The sequence below is a fragment of the Takifugu rubripes genome, chromosome 11 (assembly GCF_901000725.2).
Source record: "Takifugu rubripes chromosome 11, fTakRub1.2, whole genome shotgun sequence".
NCBI classification, from domain to species: domain Eukaryota; kingdom Metazoa; phylum Chordata; class Actinopteri; order Tetraodontiformes; family Tetraodontidae; genus Takifugu; species Takifugu rubripes.
The window spans coordinates 14,898,793-14,914,007 of NC_042295.1; the positions used below are offsets into that span (position 1 = coordinate 14,898,793).

Sequence of the window (15,215 nt, forward strand, 5' to 3'; positions counted from 1 at the left end):
TCCCTGTTGACCCGCTGCAGCTTCTCTTCTCACCCTGAAGATCTCACCCCCCCGGGAGCGAGAGGGCGTCCGACCCACTGTCCTTTCCGACGGGTCAGCTTCAGAGATGAAATTGTAGGTCTTCACGTTTGATTCTTGGCCCAGATGCTGCCGCTCTCCTGCTGTTTCCCGCCCCCCTGAGAGCAGGAACGCATTTTGTTCTCTCTAATGTCAGCTGGCTTCAGAGCCGACCCCCCCCCCACACACTTGTTCTGAACCTGCTCTGATATGTTCCCCCCTTTTACCCCCACGATAACGGCTCTCCCAGAGGGCCGATGATGTCATGGAAACATGAAATATCTGTCGGTAGACGCCCCCGGCGCTGCGTCTCCAACTGCTGTCCTCTGACCTGCTAATAACTCCTTAACGACGGTGTCGTCATGTAACGGCTAATTGGCGCGGAGCTTTACGACGTCTCGCCGTAAATGATGTTGAAAGAGGTGAGCAGAGTTCATTATCTGGCTATAATCATAAAAAGCGATGTGGGCTCCGGTCGGATTAGCGTGGCGCTCCATCAAAGAAAGGAACCCACGCCGGTTCTTTTGCAAATATCAATATTTTATTAACTGGAAATAATATCAGATGCAGCAAACAAAGATCAAACGTTCAATCAAATTTACATTCAGAAATAAAGAGAAGTTCTGAAGATGAAGGAAGAGGAACCTAGACGAGGGGTGTCGCGTGACGGATGCCGGTGATCAGGTGTAACTTACACAGATTCAACAGTACATTCGTTTTTGGGTCGTCTGTGTTCTCTTAACGGTCACGGCGCCTCTGGCGGATGAGTTTTTATGGCTTTCGCTTATCTGACCCCACCCCCTCCCCACCCAGAGGATTATGGGATGTTTTAATTAAGACGGCGGAGGCTAATGTGTGTTAAAAAGTTCTGTCATCCTCCGTTTTGGTGCCGGAGCGATGAGCCCGGGTCCCGGGCCCTCCGGCTTTGTTCTAAACTGGTAAGTAGGCTATAGGGTGATCGGAGCAACGGCGCGACACTAAATATTCATCCGCCCGTCTTTCTCGAGTGTGTCAGACGTTGTTTTGGTGTCTTTTTATAGCCCCGGGTTCTCCCTCCACCTCACACACACTTAAGCATCCTGTGTCAACACACACACACACACACACACACACTTTGAAGACACCTGTCACACTCAAAGACAGTCGGCTGTTATGAAGCCGCCAAATATAAATCACTTCCTGGCGGGGAGGAGAGTGAGCTCCTTTTGTGATTGTGATACGACCAACAACAAACAATGTCGGGTCAAGAGGTCAAGGGTCAAGACCAACAGAGGTCAACTGTATCGTGGGATCATGTTTTCAGTGAGGCCGCAGATGAGGGGCCCAAGAACATTTTGAATCTGGTTATTGTTCCACTTCAGAAAGGTTCTACCGGGCTAAAGTTTTATCCAACACCTTGAGGAGAATCACATGGTTCCATTTGGAAACATATCGTTTTTAATCTAAAACCGCCTTCATGTGCGACATACGCCGACACTTCAACATGGAATCCTGTTACATTCCAAGGACACTAAAGGGGTTTTCCTGGATAAAAACAGCCTTGAAAACGTCCTTTCCCAGCAACAGAAAAGGATTCTGGGAAGGTGAAGCCTTTCGGAACTTTTCTTCCTAAGGCTGTGGGAGCTGTCACTGCGGACGAGAGGAGGGGGAACTGGTCGGCCTCACAGGGAATAGAGAGAACAGAAAGGATCGACAGGAGGAGCGATATGCATCTCCTGTTCGCCTGGCGGTTTCGTAATCGTCAGCTAATTGCCTGTCAGCAAAGGTAGCACTCAGTTGTCCTTTCGCTTACGTAATGAGTATCGAAGAGGCAAAGAAAGACAGGGGGATGGGAGGAAAGGACGGAGACGGAAGGATGGAGAGGAAAAACATTCATTGGGCTGTCTGAGTGTGTGTCAGCGGGTCTATCATTCCTATACTTGTAAGGACAAAAAGCAAGGTGGTACCTCTGCAACGTCCGTGCTAACATGAAATATCCTCTCAACAGATATTTAAATTGAAATATCACAAAACATGTGCACCTGCCAGTAGGGGGCGCTACCATCCACAACACTAATGCCGGACGAGCATTATTATTATTATTATTAGAGCAAACATTTCTTCTTAAATTAGCTAAGTATCCAAAAGCCTTCACTCATGTGCAAATGAATTAGGACATGAAACATTTACTTTGCTTGTTTTGTGGAAAAATACCTCTTTGTAGTGGTTCAAAAGTCACTTTTCCAAGGATCTGAGTCCCAAAGTGAGAGAAAAGCCTTAGTATTACAACGGTAAAAAGACATTTTGAGTAACATGGAGAGGAAAGATAATGCGAACTAAGCTGTCTGCGCTTCCTCTCTCACACTCATTCTTATGCATCTATCTTTGTGAGGACACCAACAGAATGCAACCGAACTGAACGTAAGTCTTAACCCTCAAAAAGCCCTTAAAGGTTGTGGGAAACAGCCAAACATCCTCACTGGGACACACATCAACACTGTTGCCATGGTAAATACACATTTTGTAGGTAATTCACACAACACAGCTCGTTCTCATCTTACTATCCTCACTGGGGATTTCAGAGTCCCCAAAACTGTTTTAGCAGTATTGAGCAAATCCTGCTCAGCACTAAGGGGGAGAGACGGAGAAAAGGAGGTAAGCTATGGCTCGAGCGACACTGCGGAGGGCTTGGTGACCTTTGGAGGCCAAAGATGATGAATGAAGGCACAGCTTTAATGGTTCCCCCTGAGTTGTCGTTGTCTCGTCCAACTCTCCTGACTGGGGCTACTCGCGTTCGCGAGGTCAGCCGGCTCTGCAAAATCAACCACACGCTTTTCTCCAGCACCAGTAAACGTTCGACCCCAACCCCCCTTCTGCGAGAGCTCAGCTACACCTGACAATGCTTTAAAGGGAATCGCTGCATTGGAGGGATTTTTGGAATGGACGTAAATGGCGCAAGCTAACAGAGCTTGCTGACATCTTGCAGTGTGTGCACAGACGCATTTTGAAGCCGCTCATCTCAGCAGTCAAACAACATCACAGGAAGATGGTGGGACTGAATCTGTGCTTTAATTATTCGTAGAAAATAACTACGCCCACATTTCCTCATACACACACACACACACACACACACACACACACAAACACACTGAATGAGATATGAGTGGTTTGATGTGCACAGGCAGGATGTGATGCTCTGGTCCGATGGGATTTCCTGAGTTGTATGAATGACAGTCCCTCCAGGAGTACCTCGACAAGGCTCAACACGTCGCCATGGAGATGGGAGTTTCAGCGTATATCACGAAAACAAGCCGGCTAGCAAACATCCTTCAAACGAAGATAAACGTATGTTTGCTAATAAAAGGCCTATCGGGAACAGAAGAGGAGCATGACGTATGTATAGCGAGAGCAGACCGTATCACAGTATCCTCTTTTGAAATAAATAATACATTTTTTTTTGTTCACATTCTACTGTTTTTCCCATTAAACTATATCACACAGTGATAACGAAGAAAAGGAGGAATCTACAGCCACGTTAGCGTCGTGCAAAAAACCACATACACTGGCACGCCGTTTAGGCAAAGAGATCAAAGCAAGACAACGCATACAAAAATATAGAAAATCTCCAAATCAACTCACAGAAACAACCTCTCGGCCTTCCCCACTTAATATTTATAGCCAAACATTCTGTCAGTGCTGACGCCGTTTTTTTTTTTTTAGACTTCCGTGCAATGATACACAGAACGCCGTATATATATATATCCACCCACTGTTATGCAGATGAGCATCATAATTGGAATAACGTGAACGACATGTGATATAAAACTAGTACGTTAAAAGCATATCATTTCTGTCATACAATTTATGACTCTTTTTTTAACTTTATTTTAAAATACATAGTACTTCCTGTCACCTTGAAGACATTCCAGCATTCGCTCATAATTGGTAGTGACAGGGTTAAATAGGTTGCCATACTCAGCAAGCCATGCCCGAAAAGATGCTAGTTTGTCTCTTGCAGGGGGGGGGGGGATAGAGAGGTGGGCTCGACCCCTCCCTCCCCAGAGAGGATGTTGGGGGACTGGGGGGCTTATACAGAACAGCCGAGATTAGAAAACGTGCTCTAGACCGGATCGGTCTCTTGATTTCTGCAAACTTGCAAAAGACATGCAAAGACAAGTCTGAGCGCCTTTTGGGGGCGTCACTTTCACCTTCCAGGACAGGGCGGAGTCAGGACCTGTGAGCGTCACACCCACAAGGAATCCCAGGACGTTGATAAAAAAGATTGTTTGAACGCCTTTAAAAGAAAACATGTGGGGTGAGAAGGTTTGGGTGTTTTATGGGAGGAGCTGAAGTGCTGCGAGTAAGGCAGAGACAGACGCTGAGGTGTTCGGACATGGTGGGCGGGACAGAAAATACTCCAGGGAGGGGTTCAACACTGCGATGGGATTAAAGTCAAGGGTTGTTTGGCTCTCCTGCCCTCTCCTCTTCCTCTTCCTCTTCCTCCTCCTCGTCCAGAGACACGACCCCAGAGGAGGCCACGTCAGAGACCCGTCTGCGGGGGTCATAGTCAGGTGGGTACTCCACTTCGTTCCCGTCTGCCTCCACCTGGCACACGGTGCTGCCGTAGTCTTTGCTGGGCGAGTCGTCCTCGCCAGGGGACAGGTATGTCTCAGAGTACGACACGGAGTAGCAAGGGGACTCCTGTCCCCCGCAGGGCCTGACCCCTCGCCCGGCCCCACCCAGGCTGTGGAAGTCTCCGCTACCAGTCCCGCCCTGCCCAGCCCTCTGAAGTCGGGCCAGCAGCTCCTCCCCCCCCTGCAGTGCGGACAGGATCTTTGCGGCGAGCTCGCTGGCGTTGCCGTGGTGGTGAGTTCCTCGCTGCTGGCTGCCCATGTCGCGCAGCAGAGGGTGGTTCTCGTCCAGGCTGCAGAGGCTGGAGCAGAGAGTGTCTGGGGAGCCCGCCACTGGGGAGGGCTCTCCGCTGCTGCCACCTTCCCCGCCTCCTCCGCCCTCGCAGCAAGGCCCTCGGAGGCCCAGGTGCTGGCAAAGCTGGCTGTTGATCAGGTCCTTCAAGTAGGGAGGATATGATGGCACATCTGGGGGAGAATGTAAGACTGTCAGCACCCCTGACAAGAGCGGAGAGACCGCAGCTACTGCGAACTACCAGACGAGAAGTTAGATTTGGTTGTTGGTGCAAAATGTGAAAACCAGAAAATTGTGGTTGTTGTAGTGAAAAAAAAGCAACAGGTTTCCAAAACAAACTGTAGCATGATGGAGACCTTTAATACATGGTGGGGGGGAGAGGGAGAGGGAGAGAGAGGGAGAGAGAGAGGAGTATCACAATGTGATCAGCTGCTTTTTAGGTTATTGGTTCAGTACAATTAGGATAAAAGCTTAAATACACACACACACACACACACACGCACACACACATTGTATTTATAACCCACTCACGGCATCCTCAGCCTGTCTCTGGGCCACAGAAGAAATTATATTAAACTTGCAGGACGGAGTGTGGATCAAATTGCAGAAGAAGAACAAGAAAAAAAATCTGGGCAGGGAAGGAAAAGTGGGGCAGTGGGACAGGAGTGAGGAAGGGGACGAGGACGAGGAGGAGAGGAAGGACTGTCGCCGCGTGGAGAAGGTAAATTTATTACTGTGTGTGTGTGTGTGTGTGTGTGTGTGTGTGTGTACCTGTGCTCTGTGTACTGGGCTCATTGGCAGGCAGAAAGTCCTCGTCGTATGAGTCATCGTTGGACTCGTCGCCGTCCACAGACGACCAGGCCCTCAGCTTAGCCTCCGCGATGGCAAACTGCTCTGCAACCCCTACACACACACACACACACACACACACACACACTTTAGCTGCATTGCATACACAGATACAGGGTTGGTATGGTAACAAGGGGCCTCTTTAGCCACTGAGAATCATGTGGTTAGAAAACAGTGATCTTGTGTCTCACCTGTGCACACATATGAACCTTACTGTGCTTCACCTGTGTGTCTGTCTTCATTTTACCCTCTTGTAACTGAGTATTTGTGAGGTGACTGAGCACGTACTGGCCACCTCCAGTGGGCTCCCACCGGCATCAGGAGTCGTCTGATCCCTCTTTCTCCCCTCCCGTGCACCTGCCCCCTCCTTCATTGACTCACCTGGCTCTCCTCGTTCCTGCCTTTTCCTTTCCTCCCCTCCTGAGCCGTCTCTCAGCCTTGTCCCTCACTTCTCATCCTCCCTCTCGTCCCCGCGCTCGACGCTCAGTATTCCTGCGTTGTCTCTCAAAGGGAAAGATCGATGATCTCATTTATCGCCCGCTGTAGACGGGCCCTGAACCCTCCTCGCAAACGCAGCCCCTGTGAGTTGTTCTCCTCTGAACGACCTCGTTTGATCCAGGAAGAAGGCAAACGAATGCAGCGTGTGTGTTTCATTACTTACAGAAACGTCCTGTAAACTCGCACGTCGGTTATGCGTTTCGCACTAGTGTGACGTGTTGGCGGAGATGTGACGCCTCTTTTCCCCAGTGAACTGAAACTGCAACGCTGAACCCGATCCGAGGGAAACCGCTGAGTCGTCGTTGGATTGATTGAAGCTGCTTTAGCGTAGATTGCACCAAAGTTCACTAAAGTTCGCTCCTCTTGCACAAGCGCTACGTATTTGACACCTAGAACCGTTTTGGCGGCGGCCCAGACCGTATTCCCGTCTCAATCAGAGGGTATTAACACGTGTGCATGTCCATACAGCAGAATCGAGCTGCGCTTTCTGCATGACTGGGCCATTTAAGTGGGCTTGTCCTTGTCCTGTTATGCAAGCATGTCAAGAGAATCGATTTATTGACTGAAGTATGTCAGATTCTGCTACGCTCAGGGAGATACGCCAGTTTTTGGCTTATTAGTATTGAGCCCTTCCCATATTGACCTTCAAAGACCATACAAAAGAAAGGATGTTAGCGAGTGCTAAGCTGCTAGCATGTTAAACTGTGAGGACGTGCAGGAATTATTTGCACCTCTGGGATTCCCAGAACGTAGAAAAGTTTTGTAATGAATGGGTTATAAAAGAGGCAAAGACAGGAAATCTGCCCAGTCATGGTGGAACAGGCCAGGAGCAAAACCTTGTGCAAATTAACCTTGAGAGTCTGCATTGCAGGGAGCGAGCGAAAGCAGGCAGGAAAGGAGACGGAGTGAGGAAGACAAAGGAGATGAGCAGATGGAAGGAGGGAAGGAGCTGGGCGGGAAGGAAGCAAGGAAGATTTGAGAGGAAGGAGGGAAAGATGAAAGAGATTTAAGGCTAAACCAGCGGGGAGCACTGATCCAGAACCAGAATGGCTGACGAAGCAAAACCTGACAACCAAGAACAAAAATAATAAACGAGTTGTTGTTTGTTCCCACTCGTGATGATGAATGTGTGGGTGAGATTGTTCCAAGAGTGCTTTTGGAACAAATCGCGATGCAAAAATCAAGCGTCAAATATCCGAACTTTTGGGGGAAACTGTAGTTAACAAAAAAAAAAAAAGCCTCATAAAAAAAGGATTTTTATTCCTGTTGTTTTTATTTCATTATGATTTCCTGGGAGACTTTTGGCCTTTGGGACTGTCTGAGACTCACTTCACTCCCAATGCTTCAGAAAAGCTCGGACACAAGAGTACCGCAGTTCGATAGAACCAAGAAGTCTTACCGGCAGCGAAGCGGGCCTCCTGTTCCCCCTCGGAGAGGTCGGAGTAAGAGTTAAAGTCTGACTCCAGGGCCGGCGTGTCGATGGGTTTACACCAGCCTTTCCATTCTATCAGATGGGCCACTCTGCCCTGGGCCATGGCCGTGGGTTTGGTCACATGGTCCTTGACTACCTGGGAAATCCCTGCAGGAGAAAAAGCACAAGGTTGTGGAGGTGCATCTTATGGTACGCAGGAACGCTTGTGCTCACCGTGCAGGGAAGATCGTGCCAGTGCGGCGATCTCTTGGATGGTGAGAGCTCGTCTTGATTTGGGCAACATTTCAACGGTGTCGTCAACATGAACCTGACGGGAGGAGAGAGAGACGTGTCTCAGAAGATCAGCTCTGTTACGAGTCACTGGAAAAACCCAGCAGAGATGGAACTCCTGCTCTTCAGAAGAGTCCAAGGCCCGAGAAAGTGAAGGACTTTCTGGCGTCACGGCAAAATGGTGAAAATGTGACGGCATCACCACAGAAAGCAGCTTTTTAAAGTCTTATTCGGAGAATTTCTGACTCGTCTCTTCATAGGAAATTACAAATCGGTGTAGTTACAGACACCAAAACGATGAGCTAGAGAGCGAAAAGAACAAGAAGTCAAAACAAAAGCACTGAATTAGATGATTAAATGCTCTTTTTCTTTCAAACTAGCCGCTAGAAAACCCGTCAAGGTATCCCTGAAATTTTGCAAAAGGCAGTTTCTGCGCCAGCCGAGCGATTCGTCTCCCGGCGGCGAGTTAATGGAAGCCGACGGCAGACAGTCTGTCCTCCATCAAATCTTTCTACTGTGTAAAGTCAAACCACCGAGGGGGTATCAGGTGTTGACAGGTTCTTTTGTCTGCTAACTCTTTTTATAGCCCCACCTGGGCTCACGTGGGAAAAGGGCACGTCAGCGGCAAAGGCCGCACGCCAAGCTGACGCTATCATGTTGTCGCTCGGCGCGGGTCAGCACACCTGGCTAACCGAGCCATTTGATGACACTTTAAGCGCGGTGGGGGGGTGGGGGGGGGCGTGTGGCTCAACAGGTGCAAGCTTGGCCCAGCTCTGCTCCGGTTTCAGCGGCGCTAACAGTAAACGCAGCGATTACCTGCACCGTTTGGGGGGGGGGTGTTGGGGGCGGTCTCCTTCCTACTAATCTTGTCACCCGGATTCCACTTAACAGCAACTCCATTTGGCAAAGAACAGATTTATCTGTGCGCTGCAGGCAGACTGTGGGGGGACCCAAAGCCGGTGATTCTATCAGCGACTGCCGCGAGGCGTGATAATCCTCTTGTGCCGCAGAGAAGTTCCCAGATCACAGGGAGGATAATCTGCAGATAATATGACATCCACCCTGGAGGAGGGTTAGGGAGATGGATTACCTTTGCTCTTTAAATTAAAAATCAGTCGTCGGGGCGGAGGATGTCGGCCGCCCACGTCTGAATCGGCCGTCTCTGTCTTCGAATCGCTACCCAGGGAAATCGTTTATGCGCGAGCTGCAGCGCTTTTACTCATCTTTGCAGAGAGGGAGCTTCTTTTTCCCATCCTGGAAGCAGACGTATGTGACCTCTGACCCTCCCACTGACCCAGTGAGAAACAGGGACCACAGGCAGGTGTCTGCAGCATCCAGAACAGGCTGAACAGGCTGCAGCGGAGCCTCGGGTGTCTCAGTTAAGGTCTGAAATTCATCATCGTTGGCTTTCAGGACGCTGCTGGGTTTCCCTTTTCTCCAATATGTCCCCTTCAGCCACCATTTAATCTCTTGAAACCTGATAAAATGACTTATTTCAGCTCTTATTTGCTAAGACAAAAAGCTCTGGGGGAGCCTAAAATCCTCCTGTAGCTGGAGCTTACCTGCTCTGTCACCACATTAGTCAAAAACCTGACGCGTGAGCCAAACATAAGCTAAATTGTCCACGACGGCAAACTGATGCGTCTGCATTTATTAGCTGACAGTAGCAGAGACAACAGGAGAAGCTTCACTCTTCCTCCAGATCACATCACAACTCACAGAATTTGGGGATTACTGGATTATTTCTGCTTTGATTTTCTTTATTTTTTTTTCTCCAAATTGTGTGCGAAGCCGCTGTTGCCTCGCTGTTCGATTGCAGCTGGTTTGGAGGGAATTATGGGAAAAACAGACCCTCAGTACACCGACTGGCGCCGCGTCTGCTTCGCCCGACATCATCGTTCCTGCCTCTGTCGTCTTCTTGCGCGCGCTCGTGCTCTATTTTTCAACTTTTTTTCCGCAATGGGAACATTTCTATGGCAACTGGTCACCGTGCAACGATTCCTCCTGGTATGCATGCAGCACGCCTGATTCACCAATGACATCACGCACCCCGAGCGCCAATCAGCAGCCAGCAACAAGCACAACAAACAAGTCTCCCCTGCGTTCACCCGCTGTGGACGCTGCTGCTTCATGTCACAGGTGGAGACAGGAGGTCACGAACGAGGCACGGTTTTCACACCAAAAGGAGACGTGCTCGGTATTCTGCCGTGCGCGCTCACGCTGCTCCCAGCATTCAATAACGGAGCTGCTGGTGAAGAGCAGGGGGCAGCTTGGTAATGAATCGCTCGGTCAGTGCTAATTATCTCCTGGCTGGCTCGCCACAAACACGACGCATTTGTGCCCAGATGGTACTTGGTGATGAATAAGAGAAGCAAGGTGCAGTCGTCATCATCGCCACCACCATCATTATCATCATCATCATCATCTCTGAGACAATTATAGGCATCACAGTTGAAAACGCTGCAGTACAGTTATAAAAATCAGCCTCCAGAATGGATTTCAGGCCTGTTTTTTTGTCGCCCTGACTGACTGATTTCACTCCTGTGTCACGGGTCAACGTTCTGGCTGCAGGACGGTCCTGACTCAGCCAGGGAAATCACCGGAGCGGTGGGGAAACAGTGCACAGGCAGACGGTGCGTTCAGGGGATTGTGCTGTATTTATTCCAACCTGCTCCCATTTCAAACACCAAATGAAAGAGTGATTGCCTTGAATGTTTTGCATATGATTAGAAAGCAAGTGCTTAGCACTCACGGAAGTGAAAATGGAGAAACAACTCGGTGCCGAACTACACATTAAAGCGTCGGAGGGCACGAATTAAAAGGTAATTATCAAATGAGGAGGAGTTGGGAAAATAATTTTCTGCTTCATGCGGCAAATTACTGAGACTGTCATCTTTGATTAGGCTTATCTGGCTGCTGTCTGATCAAGTTAGAAGCCTGCTGCATGTGCTAAAGACATGTGATGTGTTTAGGGTTGGGAAGGCTGGGTGTGATCCCCTGCTTCATCTCTCACTGCTGCTTTCAACTGCACCAAACTGTAATAATGAAGTGTTAAAAAATGTGTACGTGTGTTTGGCACCTCACTGAAGTCCAGTACGTCCAAAGGTGCCGTCAGAAACAGTCTGCGAGCCAAGCTGGTCCGGGTGCTCCCCAAAAGCGCAACGTCAGACAGGGAGCTCGCCACGCTCCAGTCCACACGCAAGGTACCATCAACCGCCACTGTCGGGGGAGACAGCCGTGAAGATGGCAGCAGAAGAACAAATAGAAAGCATGAGCCAACACCTGAAAACGCTGCTACTTCCATCATACCCCCCCCCCCCCCCCCCCCCCCCCCCCCCAAATGCCTTTACTCTTAATATCACAATATGTCGGGCTCATCGTCCGTCTGATTATTGGGGTCGGAGTCGTGTTCTACATGTTTACTTCCTAAATTCAGAGGCTTTGACAAATGAAAAGTGGCCAGAAAAGAAGCAGGTCTGAACATATCCATGTGATGCTGGTGACACCCTCTTACAGCTCATGAACCACGTGACCAACACCGGCCAGGCGCAAATGCCATGAGCTCGGGCGGAATCTTCCCAATCGGATTCTACAAAAAGAGATTCAAACGCGGTGCCCTGAGTGTCGGCACCTGGTTCCTCTTTCGTGTGGTGGCGGCAGCAAAGCGTTTCCAGTTACTGCACGTGAAAAGCGCGAGCCGGTCGATTACGCGCGTCCATCTCAAATATTGAGTCCAATATTAAGAGCCATCACTCAGCCCGGGTGCTGCCGTTTAACGCGCCGGGCTCAAGTTGCCCTCCAGCATCATTCAATAGGTGCCGTTTAATTGGGTGTGATGAGATCAGGTGCCCGGGGGTGTATTGTGTTGCCGAATCTAGGCCACGTCGCTCAATGAAAGACCGGTGCGCGTCGAGATGCGCGCGTTGCTTTGTGGCCCATTAGATTAATGTCCGAGGCGCGACAGTCACTTGACCCGCGTACACACGTTGCTTCGTGACGCCCGCGTGCCAGAAGGCGACCACAACGTGCGCGGTCAGACCCCCCCCCCCCCGCGCAATTAGTGCGGCGGGTTCTAAACCGCGCCGCTCAGCGCGGATCGATACGGACTCCGGGACTAGGTTTGATCAGACTTGGCCCTTTTTCGCCCGCGGAACCAGACGGGAAATTACGGCGTCTCTGTTGCGATGCCCCGCGGGGTCATCATCTTCCATCTGTGTTATAATTTGTTAATTTGTTCGGCGTCTCTTTATCTTAATTAATCTCTTTCCCCTGCCTGTGAGCCGCAGCGAAGAAGAAACTTTCTGGTTTCCCCTCCAAGCAAATGAAAGCTGCAGCTATTTTTTTATTTAATTTATTCCTTCATTATAGATCTCTCTCGCGCACGCGCGCGAACACACTCCTGTCTGTAGTTGTCGTGGAAACTGCAGATCTCTCTCTCTCCTGACACTTATGAGTACATCAACACAATTAGGTCAAGAGCGGCGGCGCGGTTCTGTCACGCACGCATGAGCTCCATCCGTCAAACAGGTGGCTGCTGCTGTCGAGACGCTGGAGTTGTTCTACCGGGAGGTGCGTGGCACCGCGGGGCATGTCCTCACGCACTGCTCGGCGACGAGGAGACGTGGAGCAGGCGCCATATCAGCGAGTGACTGAACCCCAGATTACATATTAGAAGCGCGCAGGCACGGAGGGGGGGGGGAGGGAGGGAGGGAGGGGACCCGGCACTGACGTGAGGGATAAATTACAATTTGACCCCCGTTTTCACGGTGGATGTTACAGAGCCTTTCAAATAAATCACAGGATGGGGGCGCTGCGCGTGAGCGGTCGAGACACGCTGCAAAGGTGTAAACAAGCAGAATAACGTAGAAGGGCGCATACCGGCGGATGCGGCGGCAACAGGGAGCTCGTTTCTTGGCAACAAGCGGGACGATAGATGGCGTGCGCGCCCGTTAAAGCCGCTGGATCCGAGGCGTCGTAGGAAACGCCGTTTGACTTTCAGGCGTGTTGAATCCCCGCTTCCTCCGAGTCACGTATACCCGAGCATCCGCGCGTGTAAGGACGCCAGCCAAGTGTCCTACCTTGCGTCTGAACTGGGTCAGAACCATGGTGTCTGCCGACCCTTCGGTCACGGTGACGGTCAGATTGAACGCGTTTCAGAACGCGTCATGCTTCGCCGGAGTCAAGAGCACCTCTGGCTTTCTTGCCTCTGACGGGCAGCGAGGAAGCTTTTGCAGCTCTCGCAGCATCGCGATGTTTATGCAGCAGTTGCGAGCTCCCCCCCCCCCCCCCCCCCCCTACGCACACACAATTGAACCTGGAGGCAGCATCTAGACGCATATTTAAATAAAAAGCACAAACATCTGCAAGTTCCGCTCTCGTTTGTGTCTGCGGCGGCGAAGTCTCCGATCTGTGCGCGGCAGCCTCCTGAAAGGCTGCACCAAAGACAGAAAAACACAGATGCGGCGGATTCAGGCTCCCCTCAGCGTGCTTCTTATGAGATTAAATCACCTCTTACCAACTGGCGCTTTGGAGCTGATGCAGCCCATTGTGGCAACTGCATGTAGAGCCTTTTAGCAGAGCAATCAAGCAAAATTTCTTCCCCCAATTCCCCGTGTGTGAGAGGCGTTGGAGTGTACCTCACTGATGGACAGCCACTCTCCTCACCGGAGGCTCCGCTGGGTTCCGGTGCGCGCTGCTGTGCTCAGACGGCCGGGGTGACGCCGAGGGCGGGGGAAAGTCCAGTCATCACCGCTGTCCGCTCTTTCTTTTCATCCATGGATCAATAGAATGTCTGTTTTTGACTGCTGGTTCTAGGAGGCGCTTGGGTCCACTACGTCACGTTGAAGGGTCGTGTCCTGCGGTTCAGCCCCGCAGCAGACAGACTGCGTTCTGTGACGCGCGAACATGGGCTTCTCTCCCGGCTCTTGCAACTGCAGATGCTGGCGGGGTTCCCCTCTCTCCGTCACAGCCGGTCACCTCCACGCCACATGCCACTCGTGCCAAACAGAGAGCCCCGCGCGCTCGCTGTGCGCTCAGAATGACCGGGCACCGTCGGACGGTGGCACTGGCACCAACTCCCACGCTCACCCGCTTTTATAGCGCCCGCTGAGTTTCCGCCTCCTTCTACGGCTCTCCTCGGCTAGGTAGGAGCGGGGTGACGCGCGATTGGCTGCTGTCACCTTGCACGGGCGCAAGGGAGGAGTTGGTCCGCGCAAATACGAGATGCGACTTGGCGTTCGAGGACTGCATCTGCTCATTTGTTGATCATCTGTCGTGAATTAGAGGCATAAATCACACACGCGGATTCAGCGCTGGGCAGTTTGGAAACGGGAGATAATAAGTCCAAAGTTCATTCTCCCCCCCCCCCCTTCCCCGTTAGAAACGTTGTTACGGTCAGACGGAGAAAAGGTCGGCTTACATAAAACCCCACACAGGCTTTACCCATGGGGCTGTGCGGTGATGCAATAACGGGTCTACCCAATAATCACATGAGGGGAAAGTGACATTTTTCACAGGCAACCTGACAGAAAATCAAACACCCTGACGCCGCGGAGCCTCCTTAGTGTCTCCTGGCTGGCTTCATAGTTTCAGTGTAGCTCATTATAGCATTAAGGTGGGCGTGAAGACAAGAGAACAGTGAGGCCTAATTGTGGCTTATGTGTAATGGACCCACCTTGTCTCTGTTCAGCCTTGCACATCTCTCTTTAACGCCCACCAGGACTCTAAACATAGACCCGCAGAGCTCCCGGCACATGCGGCCGTTCCTAATTCTGTTTCTCAGCACTGGAGGATCAGGTGATAAATGTGCCTGGTGGGTGTTTAAAGCCTCCATACAGTACATCACACGTGGCATTATCCTCTTCTTTTTTGTGAGACACTGAAATCTGGAACACAACAGAAAACACTGCCTTCAGTATTCTTTAGAACTGTCAATCATCCCTGTTGCGCCCGGAAACGCGTCATGCGCAGTGGACGTTTCCCTTCACAGCTGCTACATCTTATAGATCTATATCAACATTCCACCGCGTGCTGGCTGTGCGTAAAGCGGTGCGTTGCCAGACGGTGCGGGGCTTATAAAAGCAACATTTCATGTCATGAGACCCTCAGAACGATCCGGTTCGATAAGGAGTTTTTAATCTGGGGTTCTGGAAAAATGCAGGCTGTAAATGAACTGGAGCGGCTGCACATTCAACACGTGGGAGGCGGA

The 15,215-nt window shown here is 50.8% G+C and overlaps 1 protein-coding gene across 5 annotated transcripts; it reads right to left on the minus strand.

Moving 5' to 3' along the window:
* Window positions 1–579: 579 nt before the first annotated feature.
* fam131ab (family with sequence similarity 131 member Ab) lies at window positions 580–14,163 on the minus strand. 5 transcript variants are annotated; one of them, XM_029844160.1, is made up of 6 exons: window positions 13,673–14,158; window positions 11,088–11,227; window positions 7,952–8,045; window positions 7,706–7,885; window positions 5,731–5,862; window positions 580–5,132 (listed from the first exon to the last, which is right to left on the minus strand). In XM_029844160.1, exons 3-6 carry the CDS (start codon window positions 8,019–8,021, stop codon window positions 4,489–4,491), a joined length of 1,026 nt encoding a protein of 341 aa, XP_029700020.1. In that variant the 5' UTR covers window positions 8,022–8,045; window positions 11,088–11,227; window positions 13,673–14,158; the 3' UTR covers window positions 580–4,488. The 5 variants fall into 5 exon arrangements, with proteins under 5 accessions (XP_029700020.1, XP_029700019.1, XP_029700021.1 ...); XM_029844159.1 differs by having other exon boundaries at window positions 13,645–14,158; XM_029844161.1 differs by lacking the exon at window positions 13,673–14,158 and adding an exon at window positions 13,087–13,274.
* Window positions 14,164–15,215: the final 1,052 nt, after the last annotated feature.